This window comes from Podarcis gaigeae (assembly GCF_964106915.1).
Source record: "Podarcis gaigeae genome assembly, chromosome: 8".
NCBI classification, from domain to species: Eukaryota; Metazoa; Chordata; class Lepidosauria; order Squamata; family Lacertidae; genus Podarcis; species Podarcis gaigeae.
Genome location: NC_139684.1, coordinates 41,127,962 through 41,145,862, shown reverse-complemented (window position 1 = coordinate 41,145,862; position 17,901 = coordinate 41,127,962). Strand labels below are relative to the sequence as shown.

Genomic DNA, 17,901 nt, shown 5'->3' with positions numbered 1-17,901 from the left:
GAGTCTATAACGCTAAGGACATTAGTAGGCTGCTCAGACCCCGCTTTCCATTCCGTTTGGGGGAATACGGGCGCAGCCATAATTCATTTGTGCACCAGGTCCTTTCTGGTTTTTCAGAGTTCTTGTTGCAATAGTCCCGCAGAAAAAATGGGAGCAAGCAAAGCAATATTTTTAATTTAGACCAAGTAGATTTTTTTCGTGGTGAAAGCAAATTTCTGAATCACACAGGGCTCTTTTCAAGTTGGGTCTTCGGTAAAGAAAACTGTAGCTATATTCTCCGAAAGAACACGGTGATGATATTGCCCACGTTAGGGCAGTGTTACAAAAGAGTGTGCACGATTTAAAGTTCTCCATAACTCTTCAGTAGGCTACGGTACGGTGAAAATGTAGACAGTGACACCTTGTGGGTTGACCATAGCAGTGCACAAACTGCAGGATTTAGACTGCAATTGTTCGTTCATTTTCCTCAGAGTAAAAGTTATCCATCCCATCCAAAGTTATCACTCCAGTCTCACCCTCTGGAGTTTGGTTTCCTCTATAGGCTAATAGGGTGAGCTGAAAGTTCCCCTGGAAAAACTTTGCAGTTCATGGGAAGTTGAGAACCTTCCTCATTTTGGCTGAGGCTGCTAGGAATTTTAGTCAAAAACATCTGGAAGGCATCAGACTGGGTGAGGATGAGGTAAGTTGCTATGACTAGCAAAGTGTGTAATGCATTGGTGGCACTACCACCACAATAACAACAACACTGGGATGAAAGAGGTAAAATGTGCTTTTTAGAAGGGTGGTTTTATCCCATATGTTAAATTTATGAAAAAGAAATAACAATATATTTCGCATTAACACTCCCATCCTAAATATATTTTCTCTGAAGCAAGTCCTGGTTTGATGGAGTTCATTTTCAAGTGAGTGTGCTTAAGATTGTTAGTTTCTAATACCCTTTTCTTCAAGGAAAGTAATCACAGGGAGTGAGTGAAACTATTTGTTCATGGCATGGTTGGCCCCCCACTCCCCCTTTACCATTGCCTCTGTGTGCATTTTAATTACATGGTGGATAAGGGACTGTGTCTCAACTTGGCTCTTAAAAGTTTTCTGGAACATGATTATTTATTTAAGAAATTTATATACCTATTAACCATTCTTATGAATAGCACTGTGCAAGCACATCCAAGTGTCCAAGACCGCTCCTGTTTTTATTTAATCACAGGAAAGAATGCAGGAAATCTGCCTTATAGTGAGACAGACTGTTGATTCTTCTCACTCAGCAATGTCAGTCCTACCTGGAGATGCTGGGGATTGAAACTAAGACCTTCTGCATACAAAGCAGGTGTTATTTCACTAAGCCACAGGTATTCACCAGCCTTTTGATTTGGGGTGTTTCACATTGAATTTGTGGCATGCCACATTCATCTGCACATTGAGTTTTCTTTCCTTTGTGGGGGTGGAGTTTGAATAAATTATATAATTTGATATCACAGGATATATTTAACCAGTAACAGTTAAATATAATCCAGTTTCCATCTTGTAACAAAATGCAGACACCACCCATGGTGCCAACACCAGCCAATTTCCTTGTCCACTACTCCTGGTTTTGCTTACCATCTAGCAACTGGGCATCATCCTCTAATAAAGACACTAGAGGGAGCTCAAAGGCTGCACACACCACAATATACTCTTACTTCATGAGGTCTTTTATATGGCAGTGCCTTCTCCAAATCATTACACTTGAGGAACAGCCACACTATGCATTTAAAACAGAGCTATACAGCTTCATAGTTCTGCTTGGCTTCCCCCGAATAAACCTGGTAGCTGTCATCTTTTAGGAGACCCCTGCTCCCCTCACAGATCTTTGATTCCCAGGGTGGTATGACAGTCAATCCTTCTTCACAGGGAACTCTGGAAATTGTAGCTCCATGAGGGTCTAAGGATCTCCTAACAGCTCTAAGCACCCTTAACAAACTACAGTTCCCATCCTCCCCCCCTCCATCCCTCCCTCTCCAGTGCTAGTGAGTACTCTGAGGGATGGCAACTCAAGTAGGCAGGAAGGAGCCGGCCAACGCAGGTTTCCCTTCTGTGTGTCTAACTCGCCCTGCTCCAGCTACCCTAAGCATCCTTCTACTGAACCACTTAAGATTCAGGGACATTGTTTTATACTTTCTGGATGTCTCATGATCATATTATAAAGTAGTTGTGTTTTATCTTCAAGTGCTGCTAGGAGTTGTTTCTTTTTGTTTTCCAAGGTGTTTCTTGAGACTTGTTAGGAGGCCCCTATGGCCTTCACAGAGCTACAATTCCCAGCATTCCCCGAGAAGAGGGATTGATTGTTAAGCCACTCTGAGAACTGCAGATCTGTGTAGGGGTCTCCTAAGGACTCTCAGTGCTCATAAAAAACATGGTCTCCAGGATTCTTAGGGAAGCTATGACTTTTTAAAGTGAAATGATCCTGTTTAAAATGTATGGTGCAGATGTGACCTGAACATGTGAATGGAGGCAGGGCCAGTCAAAGATGTTTTGCCACTGTAGATAAAGTGCTTCAGTGATGCCCCCCCCCCCATGCAGATCTGGGTCCCCTCTCCAGCCCCTCCCTGCCCCCCCACCTGTGCAACTGTACCTTACCCTGCACCTGTCCTGCAACCATGATACAGTGTGCAGGACGCAGTGGGCGCAGCAGTGAGAACGGCGTGGGGTCAGCAGCACAGGAAGCCACAAAGGCGCTGGCAGCAGTGCAGTGGTGGAGACTTGGGATCTGATGCCTAGTGCGAATGGCTTCACCTCGCCCCATGTACCTCATGCCCCTGAATGGAGGACATTGTGTCCAGTGCTGTGTTTGAACTGTGCTACCTCATTTCTAACCTCATGCGAGTCACTGCTCAACATTGTTGTCACTAAGATGAGCATGTGTGTGTGACTCATAACCCCAGCTTCCATGGAGCTGGTACACAACCAAATCATATCGGGTACAAGCTGGCAGACAGTTCCTTTACCCACTTCTGAAGCAGCGAGATGGGAATTGGTGATCTGCCACATGATGCAGCACAGATTGGATAGGTCAACTGTGGTCTAAGGCCCTGCTCATGCTGGCCCTGCTCATACCCGCTCAGGGTAGCCTTCAGCAACCTGATGCCCTCCTGATGTTTTGGACCACAAGATTAGAACATAAGAAGAGCCTGGTGGATCAGTCCTGCTCTGTCCACGAGAAGAGCTGGCACCTATCTCTCCACAGAAAAGTTCAGGGCACGGTGATCTGCTCTCAATTCCACCTAGCTCAGATCTCCCTGGACCCGTCTGGTGGGCTTGTTTTGCCACCTGCCAAGCATCCAAAGTGTCCACAGACCTCTGGATGTGTCCGCGGTCAGTTCCATGAAGGCCTGCCAGCAGGTTATAGATAGACAGCGGAGGCCCGGCCAGCAGGGTATAGATAGAAACACAGCCTCTATTTTTGCCCTTCTTGATGCAGGTGCCAGAGGAACTGGCCTGCCCAGAGTCAGGATTATTTATAGGGGCTGGTATTTAGGGGGACAGTGCTGCTTTTCCACTTTGCCGTGGGAGAAAGAAAACTGAGATGGGAGAGAGGTGTGGTTGTCGTGGTCCTATAACCAATGCCTCCTCTCTCGTATCCAGCATCGGATCACACTAGGTCACTTGACGGCAGCTTGTAAAACCCTCTGATTGTAAAACTAGACTGAAAAACAAGGTCATCTCTTTCCAGACCTCTCCCGACCGCGCCATGATCCTGTCATTCCTGAATGAATGTCAGGGGACCGAGGGTTCACGGAGCACTAGTGATGTGGTTACATTACAAAAACCACAAAAAACTCGTTCACATGAGCATGTGCAGAGTTCCTTTAACAACTCATTTAGGAATAGGAGTGGGAAGGAGGCTGGGGAGGAGGTTGTCTCCCAAGTGGGCTTGGGTTCTTGCATGTCTTATTGTAGAATGGAATCACATAATCCTGTAGTGGGTGACCGTTGCTGCAAAGTACTTCAGAAATATTTGCAAAATCATCCACTTTAATACTGGGGGAAGATTGATTTCCATCTTGTGGCCCACCCCTCTTAAGTGGAAGACCATGCCTCCTTTGGGTGCAAGCTCCACACACACACAGGATAGCAATGGCCTGACTACAGGATAATTCATCCCATAAACAAATCATTTTGAACAGTTCAGTGTTCTACAAAACAGCAGTGATTTATATTGGTAAACCTAAATTAATTCTCTTAAGTGGTAGTGAGGAAGGACGTGTGGCTGGTTGGTATGTGACTTCCCTCGCTCTCGCTGTTCCACTCCATCCTCATCCTTTGCAAGGTTCTGAAGTACCTCTGGGTCTCAACCTGAGACTTCACTCAAAATGGCAAGGAAATGGCAGAATAACTTTCCAACAGTTAAGAGCTGTTTGACAGTGGAACAGACTCCCACAAGAAGTGGTGGCCTCTCCTTCCTTGGAAGCTTTTAAGTAGTGGGTGGATGGCCATCTGCCATGGATGCTCTAGTTGAGATTCCTGCATTGCAGGGGGTTGGACTGGATGACCCTTCCAGCTCTATGGTTTTATGGCGATTGTGCCATGGGTTCATCACCTAGGTGCGTATAGGAGGCCCTGTGAGGATAACATTTTGAGAAACAGTGTGATGTAAGGTCAGAGTGTTAGACTACAACCTAAGAGACCAGGGTTCGAATCCCCACTCAGTCATGAAGCTCCCTGGGTGTGGCCTTGGGCCAGTCTCCATCTCTCAGCCTAACCTGCCCTCACAGGGTTGTTGTGAAGATGAAAAGGGGAGGGAAAGAACCATGTAGTGAGCTCCTTGGAGGGAAAGGTGGGATATAAGTAAAACGAGCAATAATGCAGAAAAATAGCTGCCATTTCTTTGCTTTGTCTTGACTGTGTTTTTATGGGGTGGCTAAAACAGTTTCCCTCTTGACCCGAGGAGGCCCCAGCCCTGTCAGAAAAACTTGTGGACAAAAGAGCAGGCGAGACCATCAGGTACACTTTCCAGCTCAACGCAGCCAGGGACGAGTGGAAAAACTCATCCATTCATTCCAGCTCAACGCTCCCTCCTTTGGCCCAGCTCAGCGGATTGGTGGCTGGCCGGCTGGCCGTCTGCCTGGACCCCCCACCGGCCTGGCAGCCCTGCACTATATTTATCAGCACTTTCCATCTGCCACATGAAGAAGAGAGGAAACATTTGAGCTTATTTTAGACCCCACAACATTCTTTCCTGCTCTGGCCCTCGGACGGACAGGTGGAACGACCGTATTTAGCCACTTGGGGGCTGAAAATAGAAGGGCCCGTTTACAACGCAGTTTCCTTTAGGCAACTCCGCACCCTATTTACGTACTCCGGCGAAGGAGAATGTTGTCCTCGTCCCCATTGCCCAAATTATAAATATTAACGTGGCTTTGCCAGGCTGACATCATTGCTCCAGCGAGCCTCTCCTTCCTCTTAATAGCCCATTCTTGGGAGAGAGAAAGAGATGCTCAAATAGAAAAGGAAAGGCACAGACCACTGAGAAGACATGAGCAATGGATGCAGGGATGCATGAAAGTATGAACTTTGCCTGGGAACACAGAAAGCTGCCTTATACAGACTCGGACCACTGGTCCAACTAGCTCAGTATTGTCTACACTGACAGGCAGCTGCTCTCCAAGGCTTCGGAAAGCTGGATGATGTGTGAATGGTCCAGTATAAGCCATTGATCAGTGCATCAATGACATATTGCAAAAAACAACAACATCAGTCTGGAGGGGTTCAGAGTTGAGTCTTTCAACAATGTGGATGCTAAAGCCATAGAAGGCTTGGACATTTATTAGTCTCGTGAGAATAGGGGTGTAGCAAGTCATGTCCCCTTTCTCATGGGTGAAATAGTGGAAGGTGTAAGAAGAGCATTCCTGATTACAGATAGCAGCACAATAATAAGGGACACATTCAATGAAAAATGGTGTCACTGAAATCATTTGGGATAATTTTATTGGGCTTTCTTGGGGAGGGGTGGGGTCATGAGGCATTCTCCAAACCCAAAGGAACAACAAAAAAATGTACAGAAAACAGAGAGAAACAGCAGCAGAGAATTTTTAAAATAACTTTTAGCAATGCCAAGTCACTGTTCTGTTGCTCCCCTCCTCCACAACCCCACCCCAAAGATTCAAGGAAGGTGAATCTCTATGAAGCTAATCCAGAATTCTTTGCTTTGCCTCCTTGAGAGCAGGGGATATTCTCTTTTTACCGCAGACAGAGTCACAGTTAGGAAGGGTGGTACAGGCCTTGCTTTTGGTAATGTGCACATGAACACAAGGGACAAAGGGACACCCTTGCTACTGTCTATCCTGTTGCATCACCCCTTCAACAGCAGGCAGAACATGAGAAGAGCCCGCTGGATCAGGCCAGTGGCCCATCTAGGTCAGCGTCCTGTCCTCACAGTGGCCAACCCAATGTCTGTGGGAAGCAGGACCTGAGCTCAAGAGAGCACTTCCCTTCCTATGGTTTCCAGCAACTGGTATTCAGAAGCCATGCTGCCTCCAGCTGTGCAGTTTAAACAGGAGGTTAAAGTGCATTAAGGAGTTATTAAGCTGAAGGGAAAGCAGTAAGAGAATGGGGTATGCAGAGATAAAAGGAATGAAGTGTAGCCAATCATGTTTTACTCAGAGCTGACCCACTGAAAGTAACAAATCTAGGATGGTCATGCCCATTAATTTAAATGAGTCTACCCAGTATGATCAATACTGGATACAACCCAATAGCTTGGAAAACAACAACCAACAAATTTCTTCACGGATTTAAATGGGTGGTGTTGAGCAAGTATATACTGAATCTGCCAAGCCCAGGTGGATTGTTCTTTACAAAAGCTTCAGTGTTCGTGGAAACCCACTCAAGCTTAAAAGGGAAAGCTGGACAGAGGAAGGAAGAGGAGCTGTAAACTCCCAGGAAACACTGATTGGTATGACGTCCCTGGAAACAGACCTTGGATCAGATGAGAAGGAGTCACAGCAGCTCTCCCACCACAGGCGCTTGAGAAGGCCATCGCTATTTAGCCATTGCAGCTGGGGAGGCCCAGTCTGGCATCATTCCCTGCCCTCTTTTGGAAATTTGGGAGACCAGAAGGCAAGCTTCTGGAAACGGGAATGTCCTCACAAAGCAACTGCGGTGGGGAGCTGGAAGTATGCAGGACACCCCGATAACAGTCATCCAAGAATGGGGAGCTTAAAATCCCTTTCATGCAAAAGACCCAAAGGTGGACTCAGGCAGAGGATCTCTTGTCCTGGGTTTCTTCCTACACCATCCCAGAGAGCAATGCAGAAATTAAGAGGCCTCCTCCACTCCCTAGTGACCAAGCAGGCTAGCAGCTAAGGGGATGCACCACCAGCATGCAAATGGCACCATCAACGAAAGCACAATAGGAGGCGGAGACACATTTGCAGAAGGACTCCAGGCGATTTAACGCCAGCCTAATATGGAGGCCCCTTTGCCGTTTTTTCAAAAAACAAGAGTAATGGGGCCATATACCTTTCTGTTTCCTAAACTGAGATGCACCTAGATCTTGCTGCAACCAAGAGGTCAAGCCACACACTCTTTGGAGCGGTGGGTACCACCCAGTTGCAGAGTCTGAATCAGAAGAAGAAGAAGAAGAAAACACACCCAACTTCCGCTGCAGGACGCGACTCCAGGCTCCACTGCTGCAGATCTTCAGTCGTCCGGGGCTCTCCTCCTAACCTCCACAAGTGGTCTCAGGTTACGTTTTCCAGGTAGCCAGCCAAGCTCAACATGGCTCTCAGGTTGCAGCAGGGCAGCAGGCCGTCTCCTCATGCCTCAGGAGCAGGGACATCCGGGAGAAGGTCTTCAGGCAGGTGTGGCACTGGTATTTCTTGATGTCGGAATGGGTCTGCAGGTGGGCGCGGAGGTTGGAGCGGTCGGCAAAGGCTCGGCTGCAGTGCGAACAGGCATAGGGCTTTTCACCTGGAAAGGGAGGCCAGAAAGAAAGACGGATGAGCAGGCAATGCCAGGGCTGTTATAGGACCTTGAATCTGGTTTGGTAGTAGATGGGCAGCCAGTGAAGATGCTGTAGCAACAGAGTCGCATGTTGTCATCTAGATGCCCCACCTGGCCAGCACATTCTGCACCAGAGCTGGAGCTTCCAAACCAGACCCAAGGGCAGCCCCCCCCCACTGTACATTGCAGCCTCAAAGTTACCAATGCTTGGGCTGCAGGCTATCCCTGTCCAGGAACTGCAACAGCTGGTGAACCAGATAAAGCACTCCTAGCCACAGAGGACACCTTGAGCTCAAGTGATAAAGATGTATCCAGGAGTACCCTCAAGCTATGCACTTGCTCCATCATAAGGAGTGCATCCAGAACAGGTAACCTGCCTATCTCCTGAATGTGGGAACCACCCACCCTATCTTCCCAGGATTCAAGTAGTTTATTAGCCCTCATTCATTCCACCACTACATTCAGAAACTAATTCAGAACTTTCACAGTCTCTCCCGATTCCAATGTTATGGTGAAGTAGTGCTGCATGCCTTCAGTGCACTGGTGACACCTTGCTCCAGAACTCCAAATGATCACCTGTGACAGCTTCATATAGATGCTAAACAGCACTTGGGGGAGGACAGTTCCCTGCAGAACTCCCTGCAAAAATAGCACAAGTGCCAGGGGGCCAAGGAGCACTCCTCCAGTGCTACTCTAGGAATATGGCCTGAACATTTATTTATTTCTTACATTTATATGCCATCGTTTCCTGCAAGGATTTCAAGGTGATGTACGTGGTTCTCCCCTCCCCATTCTATCCTCACGTCCTATGAGGTAACTTAGGTGAGAGACAAGAAACTGACCCAGCCAGCTTCATGGCTGAGTGGGGATTCAAACTCTGATCTCCCACGTCCTAGTCCAATGCTCTAACCATTACACCACACTGGCTGTACCCAAGGATGGAGAACCTGTGACCCTCCCATCATTTTGTTTATTTAGACCATGGGTAGGCAAACTAAGGCCCAGGGGCCAGATCCGGCCCAATCACCTTCTAAATCCAGCCTGTGGATGGTCCAGGAAGCAGCATGTTTTTACATGAGTAGAATGTGTCCTTTTATTTAAAATGCATCTCTGGGTTATTTGTGGGGCATAGGAATTTGTTCATCCCCCCCAAAAAATATAGTCCAGCCCCCCACAAGGTCTGAGGGACAGTGGACTGGCCCCTTGCTGAAAAAGTTTGCTGACCCCTGATTTAGACCATTTCTATACCACTTTAGTACAGGAAACTAGAGCAGTAAATGTTACAAAAATACACAACATAACCATCTAGCTATCTATCTAATCTCTCTCCCTCTCCCTTTTCCTTCTGGCACAATCTCCTCAATGAAAACCTCCTGGCTCTCACCTGGGACTCCACCCACCCACCCTGGCTCTTACCAAGGGCTCAAACAAACTCACAGATCACTCTCCTCCAAAATCGGACAACCAAGAGGGTTCCTGGAACCTGCTGACTTTACCCTTCCTCATACTGCCTCTCATTCAGCACTCAATCAGCTGCATGGCTCATGTCCAGCCCCAAGGCTTAGCAGCCTTTGTGAGTTTTCCAGGGGTCCCAAGGATGGCAGCTAGGGTATCCCCTTCCACTAACTGTTCTTTCTCAGGCCACTGAATAGCTCTCCTGTTCCATCATCCCCAACCATTGGCCATGATGGCTGGGGCTGATGGGAGTTGGAGTCTAACACTATCTGGAAGCCACTGGGCCTCCCATTCCTAATATAAAACAAAGATGGGCTTGACACAGTGACTTTCTCTCACAGTGGGCATCCCTGCACTTTATTTTATTATAAATTTTTGATTGAAAACACATTGCTAAACTGCTTACTATTTAAAAAAACCCAAACACCTTACAAAAACCCAGACATAAAAACAGAGATTAAAAAAACAAATGAAGCAGAAATCTAGTAATAGGAGGGGTCCAATCTCACAGGGCCAGGAAAAGTCTTTACATATTTATTTTTACAATTATGTTCCACCTTCCTTCATCCAGTGAGCTCAGGCTGACATACATAGTTCTCCTTTTCCTCCTCATTTTATCCTCAAAAGAACCACCCTGTGAGGCAGCTTAGGCTAAGAGACAGTGACTGGCCCAAGGTCACCCAGTGAGCTTCAGAGCTGAGTGGAGATTTGAACCCAGGTCTCCCAGGTCTTAGCCTAACACTCTAATCACTACGCCACACTGGCTCACAGCTGTTCAGTCATAGCTTGTGCCATGAACAACTTCAGTGGCAATGCCCTACGCTGGAGTTATTCATGCAAGTCTGACGCAGTATTTACATGAAAACATCTGACGGGCTCAGCTGGATTGGAATGAGGTTCCCTCCAGCATAACAGTTCTCAGCTGTTCTTAGGTGACCTTTCCCCTTTATACACTTCTGCCCAGTGAATCATAAAAAGTTCCCTCCTGGATCAGAGCAAAGGACCCTCCAGCCTAACAGTCTGTTCCCAGAAGTAGCCAGCCAGGTGTTGGAGGGACAAAGCAAGCCCTGGTAGCAACAGCTTGCAGTTGTGGCTTGTTCCCCCAGCAACTGGTATTCAGAGGTAGACTGCCTCTGGAGGGGGAGGTTCAATTTAACAGGAATTTTTAAAAACAGTGAGTCAAAGGCTCTTGTACATGTTTCTTTGTATAGCAAATTTCACTTGCACACTGTGAAAATAGGTGGACAATGCTATATAAAAAAGAACATCCCGAGTTATCCATCCCACTTAAGTAAGAGCTTAATTAAGGTTGAGGTTCACTCCAGCTTAGGCCCAGAACCCATTTACAAACCCAGAGCTGAGCACTGGTTCAGGTGACTTAACAAGATGAGTGCTTCTATGAACATGTGCAGAGTGCATTTCAGGAGAAGGCTGGTGGAATGGTTAGAATCTCAGGCTAGGACAGGGGAGACCTAGTGAAGTTCATTGGGTGAGCTTGGGTCACTGACCAACTCACTCTTGCCTTCCATATAGGGTTATTGGGAGGATAAAATGGGGGAAAGGGTGGCCTATATACAGTGCCAACCACTTGGATCCTACAACTGGCAGGTGAGGCTGCCCGGTTGGCATTGACCCATGACAGGGTCTTTTCAGTGATGGTTCCCCAGTTGTAGAATGCCCTCCCTAGTAAAGTACGGCTGTCTCCATCATTACTAACTTCAGGAAGAATTAGAAAACATACCAAGGCATTTGCAGGCTGAAAAATAGTATTCCTGGCAACCTTGTGATCGTTGGATGGAATAATGTCTTTAACGGCAATTGCTTTTGGAAACTGTTTTTAACTGAAACTGTTTTTAATTTTAATTGTTTTCAAAATGTTTCAACTGTTTTAGAATCTTTCTGCTTTGTTCTTAAATACTGTATCTGCGTGCTGCCCTAGCGTAGGGTAAATAATAAATAGCAAATAGAAGAAATAAATTGAAACATCTTGCACCAACATCAGAGGCAACATTTATCACAGCAGAGTGTGAGGGCCCAACAGTTCCCCCCAGCCACACCAAAATGCAAGTGTTCTCCCAACCTCCCCCCACTTTGCCCTCCCTTCTTTTCCATGCACATTTGCCCCCTTCCTCAAGGTCGCCCCCTACCTGTGTGTGTCCGGATATGCCCCTGCAGCAACCAGGGCCGGGAGAAGGCTTTACCGCAGATCTTGCACATGCAAGGCAGCGTGTGGGTGCGGATGTGCATCTTGAGGGCGCCCAGGCTGGCGTACTCCTTGTCGCAGTGCTTGCAGTTGAAATACTTCCTTGCCGTGGTTGCCTGCAGCTTGCAGCGCTGCTGCCTGTGTCGGGCCAGGCCTGAGAAGGTGCTGTAGGCCTTGCGGCAGTCCGGACACTCAAACGTCTCCAGGGGGTCAGCAGCTATGCCTTGTGGCCCCTGCAGTTTGTCTCCATTTCCCTCTGCTGGGCTGCCCAGGTTGGGAGTCCTCCTTTGGAACAGGCTGAATGCCAACGGGAGATTGAGGTTGTTCTGGTTATCACGCAGAGGGGTGGCAGAGCCCCAGCTGCCACCAGGGCTGCTCCCAGAACCCACTTGGGAGCTCGATGTGGGCTCCCCTTTGGCTTCACTGCTCTGTGGGAGAGGTGGGGACAGGCAGGCAATGGCAGAACTGTGGTCCCAGAGGCTACCAGCTTCATAGGGGGCTGCCGGACAAGGCGTGCCATCTTGACTGAGGACGGGGAATTCTGCCCCTCTCCAGGAGTGGCACAATCCACTGGATTCTGGGGGAAACACACAAAACAAGTAAATAAAAAGCAGCCATTGTTCCTCGAAAGCCTCTTCACCAGTACCAGACAACATGCCTACTCTGCATATTTTGGAAAATATGTGTCTGAAGCCCAGTTCAGATGCCCACCAGAGAAGGATGTTAGGCTGGCATGAAATGTTAGGCAGGCTCCATACCTGGAACTTTTCAAACAGGCCTCTTTGTACCTTGGCTTGCAGAAACTAATTGTGTTGTTGGATCCGACTTCGTGGCCTGGCCCTTGTGATTGTATCGTTCTGTGTTGTTGCTGTTGGATCACTAGTTTTTAATAATTTGCAATTGTTTTATTGAGATTCTTTTAGAAAATATAATCTACTGTATTTTTGTTCCTGAAGGGTGTTATAGAAAAAGAAGTAAATAAAATAGCTGGTTTTAACTAAGAAGCATAAGAACATAAGAAGAGCCTGCAGGATCAGGCCAATGGCCCATCTAATCCAGCATCCTGTTCCCACAGTGGCCACCCAGATGCCTCTTTGAAATCCACCAGCAGGATCCAAGCACAAGAGCCTCTCCACTCCTGTGGTTTCCAGTAACTGGCATTCAGAAACTTCACTGCTTCCAATTGTGGAGACAGAGGATAGTCATCATGGCTAGTAGCCATTGATAGCCTTTCCTTCCTCCATTAATTTGTCTAATCCTGTATTAAAGCTGTCTAGGTTGTTGACCATCACTGCCTCTTGTGGTAGTGAGTTCCATAGTTTAATTAAACTCCTTTCCAATATTATAAACAGTTGCATAGAAGTCTCTCCTCAAGGCTGCCTCACTCAAACATTTGCATTATGCACTCATAAGACTGCAATATGCACATGCAGTGTACACACAGTTCCAGTAAAACACGCGTCATACGGGTGCAAACACCGCAGAAACACAATTTGCCCACAGTGCCATGTATCAAGCACTGGAATCAGTACACCAGGCCCCAAGGTAACCTGGAAGCATTATTTTTTAACAAATAAAACATAGAATGCATTCAGAAAGATGCTGCCTGTTGCAACCATGTGGCCATAGCGGTTAACTTAAGAATAAGTTTTATTTTGTAAAGTGAGCTTCCAAGAAGTGTGTAAGGGGGTGGGGGAGCCACATTTGAGCCTTGCGTTGAAGTGCCAAGATGCTCACGAGATTATTATTGAGCTCACCCTTATGAATACCGTAAAGCAAATACTATCCTGTCCCAAAGAGGCAACACTTGGCATTTTTAAAATATCTGCATGCCACCTCCTAATCTTGGCATTCTTTATCTGTGTACAGAAGGGTTCAGTGCAAGGGTAGAGGGACCCTGGCAACCAAACCTGGAAAAGTTGCTGTTTGAGTGAAATCTACCCTCCAGGCCACCTTTTACACATCACACTTTACCACAAGGAGGACACTGAGAACACCCCCCCACCCCACTCTATGACAGCACAACATGTTTTTCACACCAATGCTGTGACATGTTACCCAACCTTTCCATGCATCTTATTTATGCACAATACAGAACATTCAGTTGCCAATAGGTGCCACTAACTGTGTGGAAACTTTTGACAGCACACAGTCAACTACACCACACACCCAGGGAAGCTATTTTGATGTGACAAAGGTACAGGATAAATGACTCTGAAACTCACCAAGTAGACATTCTCGTATAAGCATGTACTGAAGTGTGTCCGGCAGGGAGAAGGGAAACCTCCTTTTGCCCTGGCATCCACTCTATGGATTTCTGGGGCTGTGCAAATATTAGGCACTCCCCACCCATTTTCTTTTAAAAATAATCTTAGCAGTTTAACAGTATTTACAGCAGAAACACTTTTTAGTGTCCTGGAGTTAACATATTCTCTCCACTGTTGGCTTTAATTTCGTAGGTTTAGATTCCTCTTTCTGAACCTAAATGTTGCATTTATTCAGGCTTTCTTGTTGAGTGAGGTCTGGCTGTTAATGTTTGGCCTACTATGTTTCATTCGTATTATTTTAAAAACTCTCTATTTTTCTTCCAAGCTGCCTATGGACATTTTGCATTCGACAGGGAATAACGGCAATTGCATACATAGAAATGTGAGACAGAATGCAGAAATAATCGCTGCTAGATTAACTTTTTTAAAAAACAAACAAACAAACCCTAATGTATTTATTATACTTGAGAACTCAGATGGGGTGGGTGAGGGGAAATAAACCCCTTTTAAAATCCGCGCGCGGGCCCTCTCCCCAGCACGCTAAGAAAAAAACAGCCGGGTAAAAATGAAGGCCACAGTCCGAAACAGACACACTAGAGAGTCAACGCCATTGAGCGCAAAGGAACTTACTTCCGAGCAGACACGTATAGGCTTGTGCTGCAAATTAGTTTTCTATTTCCAAGCGCACTTTAAGCAGGAAAAAGGACTCTAAAAACCCGTCCCCATCATGCAACCCTAGGCGGGCACAATTGGGACAAAGCCCGCGCGGAGCTGCCTTCTGAGTAAACAAGCGCAAGAGCGCGCCGCTCGGAGTTTGAAGCGCAAAAGGAGATAAAAATGTGAAGAGGGAAGGGAGACAGCCCGCTCTATAGACCTGGGCAGGGGGTCGGGGCAAGGAAAAGCGCTCGAGGAGAGCTGCGAGAAGGGAAGGACCCGCTGCCGCTCAGCTTTCCAAAGCGCGCCGCGCGCCCTGGGCGCAAACCATTTCGCCCTTCCTTACCTTGGCGGCGCGTCTCCAGCTGGCCGTAGTTGGGGACGCGAGTGCTGGAGGGCTTCTTGACCAAGAAGGAGCGCGGCATGGCGAGCGGAGAGTCCCGGCGAAGCGAGCCGACCGGGCAGGTGCAATAAACCCGCGGGCTCATTAGCATGGGCTTCCCGCCGAGCCAACCGCCGGCCGAGGGGCCGTCCTTGGCCGCCTCCGCCGGGGCCGCCCTCCCCGCGGCAGGTGCAAAGCCCAAGGGGCGGCTACGACCACGACGCCGGGGAAGCCCCGCGGCGGGCTCGCTCAGGGCAGAGGAGGGGATCACCTTGAATCCTCCCGCTAGCTTCCAAGGTTAAGGTGTCCAAACTCCGGCTAGGCGAGGACAGCTTCTCCCGCCACCCCTCGCGTAAAGGAAAAGCACGTCGGCCACTTGGTCCCTACGCGGTGCGGTGCAGTCCAGGCAGTCAGTAGTCCATGGCTCGCTCAGCGCAGCAGCAGCGCTTTATCTGCCACGTCTGAAGTAGAGCCCTGCTGGGTCAGAGCAAAAGCCCTTCCAGGCTTTCTCAAGCCTAGGCGACAACCAGGAGCCCACAAACAGGGCAGGAGGGCAAGAAGAGCCTCTCCAAATCACCCCAGCAATGGTTATTCAGAGGCACAAGAATACAGTATAGGCCAGCTGGACCAGAGCATTGGCTTATCTATGTCGGTATTGTCTACACCATGGGTAGGCAACCTAAGGCCCCCGGGGCCAGATGCGGCCCAATATCCTTCTAAATCCGGCCCCCGGACGGTCCAGGAATCAGTGATTTTACATGAGTAGAATGTGTCCTTTTATTTAAAATGCATCTCTGGGTTATTTGTGGGGCGTAGGAATTTGTTCACCCCCCAAAAAAAATATATAGTCCGGCCCACCACATGGTCTGAGGGATGGTGGGCCAGCTGACCCCTGGTCTATACTGACTGGCAGCGGCTTCCCAGGTTGTCAAGCAAGGAATTTTTTCTAGCCCTACCTAGAGATTCTGGGGAGGGGATTGAACCTGGGACCATCTGCCAGCAAAGCAGATACTCTAACCATTGAACCACAGCCCTTCACAAAGCAAGCAAGAGGGTTTTTGTTTCCCAAAGCAGCTGCGGTTGTCTGTGCACTTATCCCACTTGAGTAAGTAGATTTATTTTGGGGAGGGGGGCAGGTTTTGTGTGGATTCGAAAATCTGCAAAGTCTATTTGAATGCTGACAAAAGTGTCAGCAGGATAAAAGAAGTGTGCATATGGCACAAGAAGCAAGCAAGACCTCTCTCAAAAGACTTCCAGGGCCCTTTTGGAGGTGTGGCCGTGCTAGCTGGGGGTGAGGAGAGTTGTCCTCCAAACAGTGGAGGGCACCAGATTCTAGAAGGCTGGTCTTATATCTATCTATGCAGGCGTAGATACATCTGCCAGCTGAGGACAACATTAATGCAGCGAACAGAAGTGACCACTCTTCCATAATGAAACTGGTGTGTTTTTAAGATGCCACAATGTTCCTTTTGAATTTTGCTGCAACAGACTAGCTGAGTCTCACCCTTCTGGTCACCTCTCTTCTGAGGACAGCGAATGAGCCAGGTGCAGTTTGGAGGTGCCTGCCCTGCCCCACTCACACTTCATTCACTCCAAACAGCCACATCCCATCTCCCTACAGCAGCAGTGGGAAGCGAATGTGGCCCTACAGAGCCACATTCTGAAGTCATGCCCCTCACTGGCCCAGGTTCACATCCTGCTTAAGTGGTTTTGCCTGGCTGGAATGTGCCCTTGAACTCAGATCATGCCCCTTGCTTGTCAGGATGGACAGAAATGTGTGTAGAAATGGTACCCTGCACATGCTCAGAGGCTACACATAATCTTTTTTGGGCTGCATGCTGGCTCAGGCTAAGCCCCAAACACAATTTTTCAGGGATAGGGATCAATTCTTCTCTCCTCCCTCCTTGGGCTTTAGCCTGTAAAATGCAGACCCAATCTTGGCCGAGTCAGATGGAGGCCTTCTTTCCACCCTGGGCCTGCTTATCCTCTGTCACCACCTCCCTACCCCACCCCCTGCCCCATTGCTTCACTGGGAGATCTCTGGGGCTTAGGGGATATTTGCAAACCCCTTTGAAGCATGGCAGTGAGATGGGGGTGAGATAAGCATTATCGGGAAGAGCTCAGCCCCATAAACTTACTCACCTGGCCATTGTGTCTCAGAATTCCTCCTCCTGCAGTTTGCTTGCTGGAGGATCAGTTGAGAAAACAGACACTTATGTGATCTTGCTCCTCCTTGACTGCCTTCTGCTACTGGTTTACCCAGGCAGGCTGGGGCAGGGGAAAAGAGCTTTGTTTTTCGTTGCAAATATATGCCAAAGGCCAGTGGCTAATTTTTAGGAGCAGAGGAAATGGGCCTATATCAAGTCAGACCATCAGGACAATTTACCCCAGCCTTTGGTGGGATTTAGTCGGCCTTCTTAAGATCCTTGGGTTATGAATGGCTGCTGTATTCTGCTTTCTTCTTTATGAGGATTTTAAAAAAGAAATGTTGATCAGTTTGTTTTGGATGTAGGTTTCATTATGTTTAACTGTGTTGCATTGATGATCTTCGAGAACCAGCCTGGGGCAGTTTGCAAGTTCCATAAGTGAATTAATATAATGTTCATTGACCGGCAGCAGTAGCTCTCCAGGGTCTCATAGAATCATAGAATTGTAGTGCTGGAAGGACCACGAGGGTCATCTAGTCCAACCCCCTGCAATGCAGAAAACTTTTACCCAACATAGGGCTCAAACCCACAACCCTGAGATGAAGAGTCTCATGCTCTACCAACTCAGACAGAGAAGAATCTTTCCCAGCCCTATCTGAGAATGCAGGGGATTGAACCTGGTACCTTCTGCATGCAAAGCACGTGCTCTAATCTACTGGACTATGGCCCCTCCAAACACTTTTTTAAAAGGTGCAGGTGTTTAAGTCTGGAAGCAGTGCTGAGATTATGGAGGGGACAGAGGGGGCCAGTCTCCAC

General features: G+C 47.9%; 1 protein-coding gene and 1 long non-coding RNA gene across 2 annotated transcripts in view; one reads left to right on the top strand and one right to left on the bottom strand.

Annotated features, from left to right (window-relative positions):
* The first annotated feature begins 28 nt into the window (after positions 1-28).
* LOC310851939 overlaps positions 29-17,901 on the top strand; it is a 26,874-nt gene continuing 9,001 nt past the window's right edge. Inside the window, exons 1-2 of the long non-coding RNA XR_014567918.1 lie at positions 29-679; positions 1,205-1,346. This is a non-coding gene — a long non-coding RNA (uncharacterized lncRNA). The remainder of the gene's footprint in view (positions 680-1,204; positions 1,347-17,901) is intronic.
* Positions 5,945-15,037, bottom strand: SNAI3 (snail family transcriptional repressor 3). The gene is made up of 4 exons (XM_083754596.1): positions 14,903-15,037; positions 11,580-12,212; positions 6,251-7,944; positions 5,945-6,207 (listed from the first exon to the last, which is right to left on the bottom strand). Exons 1-3 carry the CDS (start codon positions 14,979-14,981, stop codon positions 7,760-7,762), a joined length of 897 nt encoding a protein of 298 aa, XP_083610722.1. The 5' UTR covers positions 14,982-15,037; the 3' UTR covers positions 5,945-6,207; positions 6,251-7,759.